Source organism: Hippocampus comes, unplaced genomic scaffold (genome assembly GCF_001891065.2).
Source record: "Hippocampus comes isolate QL1 unplaced genomic scaffold, H_comes_QL1_v1.1 scaffold594, whole genome shotgun sequence".
NCBI lineage: Eukaryota > Metazoa > Chordata > Actinopteri > Syngnathiformes > Syngnathidae > Hippocampus > Hippocampus comes.
In genome coordinates, this window is record NW_017804883.1 from 73872 (window position 1) to 85048 (window position 11177).

At 45.6% G+C, this 11177-nt stretch overlaps 1 protein-coding gene and 1 long non-coding RNA gene across 3 annotated transcripts; one reads left to right on the top strand and one right to left on the bottom strand.

Moving 5' to 3' along the window:
• Nucleotides 1-434: 434 nt before the first annotated feature.
• On the bottom strand, nt 435-5819 carry LOC109523399 (uncharacterized). Its single transcript, XR_002169753.1, has 2 exons — nt 5052-5819; nt 435-2892 (listed from the first exon to the last, which is right to left on the bottom strand). It is a non-coding gene; the product is annotated as an uncharacterized LOC109523399 (long non-coding RNA).
• Nucleotides 458-9928, top strand: LOC109523384 (bromo adjacent homology domain-containing 1 protein). 2 transcript variants are annotated; one of them, XM_019882520.1, is made up of 7 exons: nt 458-1525; nt 5896-7482; nt 8282-8607; nt 8685-8844; nt 8934-9013; nt 9282-9373; nt 9612-9928. In XM_019882520.1, the coding sequence occupies exons 2-7, from the start codon at nt 5916-5918 to the stop codon at nt 9805-9807; spliced, it is 2421 nt and encodes an 806-aa protein (XP_019738079.1). In that variant the 5' UTR covers nt 458-1525; nt 5896-5915; the 3' UTR covers nt 9808-9928. The 2 variants fall into 2 exon arrangements, with proteins under 2 accessions (XP_019738079.1, XP_019738087.1); XM_019882528.1 differs by lacking the exon at nt 458-1525 and adding an exon at nt 2891-5039.
• Nucleotides 9929-11177: the final 1249 nt, after the last annotated feature.

The window sequence follows — 11177 nt, forward strand, 5'->3', positions numbered from 1 at the left end:
GCCCTACACTGGCAGCAAATGGGGAAAAGGGAACGTCGGGGATGGAAGTTTTGGCAGCTTAGCCTTCGATAATTATCAATCAAGAACCTGGAGAAATAAAATTGTTTTTTTGTTGTGTGAATGTAAGCTTGTTTTTCTCATTCTTAATTATTATTGTTTAATATATTTCATAATTATTTACTTTTATTCTATATGACTGACTTTACCGGGTACAGGATGCTTACCCAAATGTTTTGATGTGCAGATGGTTAGGGTCGTTTTTGCCTGTGGTTGTGAATAAAAGCCTGCATTTTGCATTACACTTTTTGGTCTGTTTGCTTTGAATTGTGAGTACAGTACTGACTTGAAACATGCGAGCTGTATGGTGGCGATGAGATCAGTTCAACTCACTTCATTGCAGTGCTTTGGAAAATAGTGAACAATTCTTCAAAAAAGAAGCTTCAAGCTGTTTATTCCCTCTCCCAGTTGAAGTTTGCTGTTACACTGAACATAAAAAAAAAGACATAGTGTATTTAAAACAGGAGGGAAAATGAGCACTCCAGTCCAATATCTTACACTGGAGGCTAATTCCCATCTATGTCACCTATTACAACAGGTTGAACACAAATGGTGCAACAACACATGTAGAGAGAAAATATAGCACTCAAAGTGATGTGTTCTTTATCATCTGTGAAGAACAGCAAGTATTTGTGCCGTACTGATGAGCTTAAAAGAGTTGCGACATCTCAATGAACAGTGCATCTGCCTGCCTCTCTTTTACTGGGACTGGAATGGATTAATAGCATCTCCATTTATTTCAATGGGAAAAGATGATTGATGAGACATATACACTTTATTTTACCCTAATTTTGTTACGAATAAAAGGTGAGTAAGTAATGCAACAGGCACTCAGGTGGATTAAGTAGAGTATACAGGTGCTCGTGTCCGGTGACGTCACAGTGGACCCCTCCTGCAAAGTTATCAGGGCGGGTCGTGCATACGTGTCCTACGCGTGCGTGCGCGACGTGCGCTTGCCCAACGGTACACCGTCACGCGTGGATACCCCTTTAAAAGGCTCACCATGTTGCCATCACATGCTCCGGCGGCGCGCGCGAGAGAAGGATGTAGACGTCCCTTCTTCACCTCCGCTTCTTTTTAAACATTTGGAGAAAAGCCAGGAATCGTCCAGCAGCCTGCAGACTTTTCCATTCGGATTCCGCTGTCTGCCGCCTGAGCTGTTGTTCCGCACGCTGGCCGGAGGCGGCTGCGCCAAGCGAGAAGCTCCGTGCACTCGGCTCCGTTTAGCGGCTACAAGCCAGCCGAGCTGGCCGAGCAGGGCTGGCGGTTCCGGGGAGGTGGAAGTGGTGGAGGCGCTGGTGAACAGAGCTGCGAATTGTTTTTAAAACGAACTTCAAACGATAGATCGAAAGAGAGAGCGATCGGGAAGAGGACTCGTTGGATCGGAGTATTGAGAAGCGGTGCCCCCGGCTGGCTGGACTCCCGCACCAGTGAGCTTGAAACGGCTGCGAGGTTCAACTCCATCGCGGTAAGTCGTCCGGTATTTTCCCCTCTCGTCGCGGGCCTCTTATCAAAGTCATGTCTTGAGGTCCTTTTCAGACACAGAATCCTGTTATATCCTCATCATGGTGGGGAAGAGATTCCCAGGGAGTGGTAGTCTAGGACTTGTTTGTTATCCCGGTGCACCCCCACCAGCAGCAGCAGCAGCAGCAGCAGCAGCTTCACACACATTTTCATCCACTGGTAAAGTGCAAGGCAAACAATGTCGTAAGAAAACGAAATGAAGCTAATTAGTCTGTACAATTACATAAAACACTGTTGGAAATGCAGCCCAGAGGACATATTATTGTATTATTGAACGTTTTACTTGGCCCAAAAAGGCACCGTTATGCTTTAAAAGTCAAGTGTCAAGGGTATAGAAATGGCCAAAAACAATGAAATCCTGCCAAAAAGAAAGTATGGCACTCAAACATCATTATTGTATTTATCATACCCAAAAAGGCACCGGTGCATTCTGAACATTAAGTGTCAAAGGTATAAAAACCAAAAAAATGGAATTCTGCAAATGTGCAAAATGTGCATGCGTGCTGCAAATCACTGGATCCCAGCTGTACAAGAGTTCAGGTCATTTGGCTTTTTCCTGAACCAAAAATGATCCAGGTGCTGTAAAGCTCGAGTGTCATGGATCTAAACGGGAGTGGGGAGGCCGGGATTGTTTGGGGAAGTGGAGGATTGCATTGGAACTCTCTCGCTAGCAATCCATTTATGTTGCTTGAGCTCCTTCATTGGATTTATTGTGCCTTTTTACGGGACCAAATATATACCGGTATGCTGTAAAAGTGAATTGTAAAGACGACAAAACAGTAGCAATATTGTAACCCTGCAGTATTCGAGTCAAGCTAAATAATTATTAGACTTACTGTCGTCTTACCAGAACCAAAAACGGTACATGTGTTTTCTTAAGCTGTAAATGTCAAGTGTCAAGGGTAGAAAATGGAAAAACATTGGAACCGAGACAAATAATACATTTATATTCATTTGAGCGAAAATTGTACCCTTTCCAGGACCAAAAAATGTCAAAGTATTATAAGCCATAAAACTTGAGTGTCAACGGTACACAAACAAAAAAAAAAACAGTCATGTACAAAGTCGTAAATGGACGAAAAATGTGTACGTATGCTGAAAAAGTGTTGGAAAAATAGACATTGGAACTTTCCAGTGTAGGAGTTAAGTCACTGCAAACTCCACCTCAAAGTGGCCACACCAGTGCCAAGCGCTGATCACACACTGACTGTCATATAAAAAAAAAAACAAAACAAAACATAAAATAACTCCTCCACACTCTTTCCGCTTCTTCCATGACGTGTGCAGACTCACAGCCAACAACAAGGCACTCTAGGGAACATAAACACATGTACATTCACATTAAAGCACAACAGTGGTTCGTTGGCTACGCACGTTGGCAGGTAGAGCGGTCCCATGACAACAGTCAACTAACAGTATGAGAACCCGAGAGTATTTTTAATGTTCTGACTTGTACAGTATGTGGATATGTGATTATAGACAGAATGAATTGCCATGATCCCGATCCCATCAACGCTCGTAGTTGACAATTAGGTCATGAGTGCAATGAGCTCACAAGGGGGATGATAACATCATGACATCACTGATAAATCAGATGGTACGGTGCTCCGGGTGTTTTTATGATGGGGGATGACGTGATTCACTTGCTTCTATCCACAAGGTGACGATAGAAAATCTCTCCTCTAAATGTAAAAATCAATATAGCAATTTTTATTGAAATACAGATCCACTTTTAAGATGATAATGAAATATGAGATACACCCATTATCATCTTAAATTCAGCCCGCAGAGCATTTACATTATCAAGAGTCCTGTAATATTTCGAGCTGCAATTTTATGCCATTTTTCATTAAAATAACTTAACATTTGGTTAATTTATTGTAAACAACAAAAAAAAATAGTCAAATGTTTTTACATGTAGAGTTGCCGTGTGATAAAAGTTTAATTCATTCCACAGTGAGTCTTTCACCCCCTCCCCCTTACTAAAGAGTCATAAATGTCTCACGCCAGCATTTTAATTAGTGACACCTACTATATTAAGCTCAATAAGCAATACTTATAATTGAGACAGAGCAATAGAGCAATGATCAGTGGACCTCTGCCAGTGCAGAACACTAATGAGTCGCTGAATGAGTGACGGGCTGGCCATTAACAGACATGCACTTTTAGTTATATCAAACTACAGCGGACCTGCACTATTCACGATTTAGATTTAAACAGTAAAAAATGATAGAAAGCAATGGGGATAAACCACCAATGAGCTGTTTTCCATGAAAAACAAGGAATGGTATGGTTCAACTACTGTACATCACTAGTCATCCCAAAACACACTGTCTCCGAGTAATTGTCATCTTCAATAATGCCAAGAGACCTAGTTTGCAAAATGCGTTACATTTTAAGCCTCCACCTCTGACGCGGTTTGACTGGAATGCTAATTGACGCTAAAGACGCCACCACCATATACTGTGAAATAAATTTGGAATTTAATCCATTTGAGACAGAGATTATACATACTGCAGTGGGTGCTGCAGTATTGGTCAGCAACAGGCTCCACAGTTTAACGCGTTGAATAGCGCCTATGAAATGAGATGATTGAGGCATGTGTCTTAAAGGGATGATGAGCACCCAGGCACTAATTTGTGCTATATTAGCGGCATAATCGCTATTCGAGAAAATGCAGTTGGTTTGTTTTTCTTTTTTTATGTTTTAATATTTACTTTTAGTTTCCTTGCAAAGATGGAATGTTTTTGGCAGGCGCATAGCTGCGAACCATGTGATTCCTCTGTAGCCAAAACAAGAGAACTTCCACAGAAACATCTTGGGACTGAGCTCACTTGGACTATCCTTCTCACTATTAAGATACATTCATTCTAATTTCAAAGTCTGACCTGATGGAGACGCTGGAGGACAGGTCAACTCGCTGATAAGTCTTATTATCAAGAGGGTATTATGTAGTCAACAAATAAACAACAAAAACTGGGTCAACAAATTCATGTGCATCATTTTCTGGAGCCAAATATCCCTGGGGTCTGATTGACCCCAAGGGTAAAATGTTTTTGCTTGTTAATGTGAAAAGCTACAAAACTGGTCTCCGTTTGAAATTCAGTTGGCGTTTCACTGTCAAAATATTCATATTGAACATCGTTTTGAATGTTTATGAGAACAATCAAACACTCTATTTAATAAACCTGGTACATTTTGCCGGTTAATTTGAGGGGAAAACACAATTAGGATCGTTTGCTTCAACACGCAACCAGGAAGAAAAACACTGGAACGCACACTCGTCCACGCGCACGCGTCCACAGCGCCGACGATTACCTCCACAACTCCCAAGCTCTACCGGTTCTGGGGGCCGTGCCAATATCTCGCCAGTCCGGCTCCCTCGCGCACGCTCTCTCAACGCCCCCCCACCCTCCGCCTCCTCCACCCCCTTCCCGCGAGCAGCAGGAAGTGCGGCGGTAAGTTGTCACCTCGATCGGGGTCGTCGCCAACTTGTTCCGACGAGAGCAGAAGAGAATTTGTTGAAAATGGCTTATTTATTTGTCGAGGGGGAAGGGAGGCAGCGAGTGAATCTACCGTAGCTGTCGGTTCGGTTGGGGAGGCGCTCAATCGTGTCCGCCGACGTGTCGACTCGTTTAAGAGGAATCCGGTTAGAAAATGTGATCGGATCGAAAAGCGAGGCAAGGAGGGAGGGAGTGCCTTTTATTTTGCTTCTGTCCGCGTGCGCACCCCCCCTCCTCCCCCGACACCTTCCTACCTCACCTCCCTCCCCCAACCCATATTTAGAGCCTATTCGCATGCGTGAGCCACTCAGCCTTTACTGTATCCCATCCTTCCGACACATAACATGCATGCATGCACATATGGATGTATGCATTCATTTAAAGTAAGTGTGATTTGCCTGTGGTGCAATCAAGTGTGTGTGTGTGTGTGTGTGTGTGGTAAACAAAACTTGGAATTCTTTCGAAGCTTTTTTCTGTAATCGCTCAGAACCTCAAATACCCCAGCACTGTCTGTCCATCCGTCTTTCTCGCCATCTGTTTGTACCATTGGATTACATCCAACATGCCCAAAACACATTTTCGTTTGCTTTTAGCGTTAACCAAAAAAAAAGTACTGTGACAACATAACCTACAACGTGACCTACAAGGTGCTTCCAGAGCGCAAAAATGGAAAGTAATGTAGTGTCAAGTAAATAATATAGATGTGAAAAGAAATGGTGCAGCAACACAGAGTGATAATTTAACAATACTCATATATATATATATATATATAATTTTGGGGACCACTTCTCTGCTCTGCTGTCGCCTCCAGGCTGCCTCCAGAAGCATGTGATGACCCACACCAGTCAGAAAGGTTCCCGCTGGGACCGCAGTCCACTGCAGCCACACGGCCGCAACATGGGCGGGGACCAGGCTGAGCGCGCCCTCCGCTTTGGCCGGACGAAGAAGATCGGCGAGGTCATCCGGCGAGAGAAAAATAACAAGGCAATGAAGGACAAGAGGGCCAATAAAGATGAGGAAAAGAAGTCCGACAGGAAATTGTATCCGCTCCGAGGGAGGCTTGGAGAGGGCTTTAGCTGCCATGTTCTCCTCACAAGGTTGGAGGAAAGCATCAGAAAGAAAGCTGAAGAGAGATCTCTCAAAGCCAAGTCCAGGAAAGGGAAGCTCGGCGAGGCCAAGTTGGCATCTAAAGTCAAATCAAAGCTTCTAAGTGCTCACGTCTCACAACCCCGCAAGCGACGCCTGGCCTCTCTCAATGCCGAGGCCGTCAACACTCTGCTCCTGGAAAGAGCCACCGACCTCCAACTGGCAGCCAAGTTGGCCAAAAGACACCAGGGGGAACCTATCAATGGATCGGGTTCCCTAGATGTAGTGGCACCTCCAAAACCCTCTCGAGGAATGGTCTCTAATCCGTCTTGTTCCCACAAATTTAACCAAATCTCCAAGAAGGTCAAGAAAGCCAGGCATACCAGAGTCGACAAGAAACGGGCCATGAGTTTGGAAATTCTGGATGTGCCGACCCCAAGGCGACTGGCTGGACTAAATGCTGCCGCCCTGCTGAAGCTGACCAGCTTGTCTGCTGTGTCCAAACAGCGAGTCAAGACCGTATCCACCACCACTACCACATCGGACTGCAAGACTCCTTCCCAGATCCAGACTCAAAAACAGCCTTCAAGAGTTAAACACAAAGAGCGATCTAAAAAGCAAAAAGAGGCTCCCACGAAGGTCTCCCCCATGCACTGTTGTTGCGCAGCCTGCAAGGATAAGGCCGACTTTGAGCCCAAAGTGGACTGGGAGTCTGGCAACCACGTGCTGGCCAAACCAGGCTACCAGTTCCGCAGCATGTTAAGTTACTCCCTCAAAAACGTGAAGGAAGAACAGCTGGAAACTGAACTGAGCCCCTGCTATTGCTGCCCCCCTGAGGGCTCCATGGAATACTGCCACCGTCTGGCCTTCTTCCTGGGGCACCCTGAGTCGGGCAACCGAGGTGGCACACCCGTCAAACACGAGTGCCTGGTGACCACGCCGTCCCTGACACACTCCCACCCGGCACTGACCCTCAGCCCCCATCCCTGCCTATGTTACTACGTCCACATCGCCCCACACCCGCCGCCACCTCACGCGGCAACGTCGGCCACGCTTGCCCCACGTCCTCTGAACTTTGTGCCACCTGCCTTGTGCCCAAACCGGATGATGGGTTCCAAGCTGCTGCCCGGCTCCCGCGTCACCCACACCTCAGGCATACCTCACCCGGCATGCTGCAACTCTGTGGCCTCCCCATGTTACGGCGACACCTGCGGGATGGGCAACTACACGTGCAGAGCCGTGCCCACCGTCGCCAGCAGGGGGTGCTCTTTCAACGTGGGGTGCACTGGATGCTCGCGTGGTATCAAAACAGGTTTGTAGGAAACAAACTTATCCATTTGATAGTTATTAATGTTTGTTGCACACAAGGCTTTTTATCATCTGATCTCCTGCAGTCTACAAACTGCAGCTTGGGGCTCAGATTAGGTCTTCCTTGATAAGGTTTACCCCAAAAAAATGCTGTCACAAACCACACAACCACAACAATTGGACGCCATTGTCAAATAGCCCAAGACCTTGAGATAACCTTGGCTAGCTCCACCTAAAGTGCATTTATCTCGGCAAACCTTAGTCCTAATTTTGGCGTATCGCAGTAATGGAACAGAAAAACAATTGTAAATAGCACAGACACCTTATCTATATTTATATTGCACTTAATTGAACTGTGTACATTGAAACTGAAACATTTATTTTTTTGAATGCAAGCACTTTGTTTTTCTTCTTCTACCCCTCAATTTTACTGCTGTAGACTGTAAATTTCCCCAGTGTGGGACAAAAAAAATTTCAAATACTATCAATATGGTCAACTGCACATTCAAAATGGTACTGTCGGTGCAAGGGTCAGGTTCCGCTCCTCGTCGTCACGGCAACAAAAGCCAGATTTGCCATTGGCCCAGAAGTACGGTAGAATGGGGTAGTGGTTGCTCATTTGCATGAGCCGTAACGCTCCCAAAACACGTCAGCAAGGCTCGATCTGCGATAATTCTTGATTCTTTGTGCATTGTACAATAATGTGGCAGACGTTATTAAGACAAGAATGATGCATAATAAGTCAATTTTTAAGACATTAGTATGAGAAGTTTTCAAATGTGCCGAATGTGCCCATTTTCCAGAAACTTACTCCTCCCCTCAAGGTGACCACAACCCATCTATTCTGGTGCCGCCGTCCTTGCCTCTCTCCAACTGCCCTTTATCCAGCATGCCCACTTCCACCCAGACTACTACCCCCCACCTGCTCAACCCACTGTCGGACCATGAGCAGCATCAGGTGCCACGCCGAGCCTGGCTAAAAGCGGCTGCCAACCAAGCGTCCGGCGTCTCCAACGGTGACCAAAGCGCTGGGCCTCGGCCCCCACAACAAAGGCGAATTGGCCGCAGACGTGCTACCAACGGATGGCGGCCCGTGGGGGTCTCCACGGAGAAGGAGGTTTTCATCGCGGTGAGATTAAAAAAAAAAAAAAAAGTGATCTCTCGGAGGCAGTAGAAGAATGCTGATTTCTGTTTGTGCGGTGCCAGGGAGAGGACGAGACGGCACTCAGGCAGTGCTATGAGGGCGTGGAGAGGGACGGCGAGGTGATCCGCGTCCGAGACACGGTGCTGCTGCGCTCGGGCCCGAGGAAGAAGTCCCTGCCTTATGTGGCCAAAATATCCGCCTTGTGGGAGGATCCCAAAACCGGTATGCAAGGGACCAAGGATTGATGGATGGAGTGTCAAGGTTGCTGACGTATGTGGTGTGTGTATGTGTGTTTTTATTGGTTGCCTCAGGGGAGCTCATGATGAGTCTTTTCTGGTACTACCGGCCAGAGCACACACAGGGAGGCCGAGACCCCAGCGCACATTGCGAGGTGAGCTGACTACTACGACTGTCACAGCAGAAACATCACTGTCATTCTCAAATTTTACAGGAGAATACTCATAGTCTTAATTCCTTTCAGATACAACTACCATGTTCACACTTGATTTAAATTTTTTTTTTATTATTATTCCTTGGGAATCTGCGATCTCCATAAGTTTTTTTTTTTTTTTTTGCCGTTTTCTGTATTGTGATGCCACCCCACATCACATTTTGTGATGGGAGACAACTAAGAATGTAAAGCTGTTTTTTCTTTTCAGAACGAGATCTTTGCCTCTCGACATCAAGACGAGAACAGCGTAGCCTGCATTGAAGACAGATGCTACGTCCTCCCGCTAGCCCAGTACTGTAGGTGAGGGACAGCAATCACATCGTGATCAGTCTCAGTGTGGATAAAGGTAGAATTTGAAGTCAATCGAAAGTCTGGACTAGACCCGCAAAAATCAAGAACAAGTTCTTGTCTGATCCTCTGGTTCCAATGCACCAATTCTGCAGGATCTCTGTTTGAATGAGGCTGTCCCAATAAATTTGCTCATATATACTGAACCTGAGAACTTTGTAATAATGCGTGTTTGTTTTGGTGTATGTAGATATTGTGCCTTGATGAAGCGTCGTTCTGAAGGCGCCCGGCCCAGCGCCGGCATCAGCAGCGTGGTGCCCTGCTGCCAGGATTTTGCCCCGCCCTCCCACCGCTGTGTGCCCACGGATGTGGACCCCGAGCTGGTCTACCTCTGCCGACACGTCTACGACTTCCGCTATGGACGCATGCTCAAGAACCTGCAGTAAAAAAGGGACTGGCGACACTGTGGGTGGCGTTGTGCGTGGAGACAATGTTGTCTTTCCTGTGACATTGTCATTCATAGGCATAGGTTGGTATCAAATTCTGATGGTGGTATGACAACCAAAAGAAAAAAAATATTGCAAAATGGGAATCGTAGTGCACTTATATAGCGCTTTAATTAGACCATCACAGTGCCCAAAGTGCTTCACAGAAGCTCACATTGACTCATTCGCACACACATATTCAGACAACATTGCATGCCAGCCCATGCAAGGTGCCAAGGTCCATCGGGAGTAAATAATAATTCAGTCTCTTGCCCAAGGGTACATTGGTCACATTGGTATTGCAGTTACAGCTCTAGAATGTATGATCTTGAAACATTTGGATTAAAAAAAAAAGTTGTTCCATTTAACGCTTTGTAGACACATTAGTTAAAAAAAAGTAAAATTAAATTAAAAAAAAAATTTTTTTTCCCTAAATAAAATAAAAATGTTGTCATGTTTCCACCAGTAAAAGTACTTATTTCTCAGCAGAGGAGTAGCTACGAGAGCGGAAACGAATTGATGTGAGCCCTGCTAGTTAGCTAATTAGCTGCTTCTGTAGCGAATGTAATGTATTTATTTCAGCAATTGTAGACACGCTAACTCTCGTAGCTGGTTGCAGACATGTATTTCAAGAAAGTGTTTTCTGAATATGTCAACGTCACGTTCAATTTCTCAAAGAGTGGTGGTGCGCTCGCAAATGTGATATCGCCCTCGAAGTATTGCTTGCAGCCACTTTTCAAAAGCATGTTTTGCATATCATTCTTCTACCAATCCATGGTACCTCTATCAAGTTTTTTCAAAAACTGGAAAAGTCTTTGGGATGCTCACACCGACAATGAGAGCGGGAGGGGTCATGTCACCTTGCAAACCCCCCCAAAAAACAGCTCTTACCACTGATGGAAAGTTTTAGTGGTTTTGAAGGCCCTTGAAACTGGTGACATTCTGGCAACATTGCCGTTGCAGCGACTTTGCCATTGCAGCTCGAAAATGCGGCACCAACTTTTACGCGGCAACGACATTGCCAACCTCGGTGATTTTGTGGTGTTGTGGCAGTCCATGAATGAAGCATTGACCCCATCGGGGGAATAAGGGGCCGAAATGCGGTGCCAATTCTAAGGCCCTGGAATTGACAGGATTAACACGATAATATTTTCAATTTGCAGCAGTTAAGTGGCCCAAAAATGTTGTATTTATTTTCCACCCACCCTGGTCATTGCTCTGAAGCAACGGTGGTGCCTGTGTGAAAAGGCGACACACAGAGCCCTTGAGCTGGCTAAAGAGGTTACAGTTATATCATTGTACAGTGACTCGGTTGAGCTCGCTTGTATTTT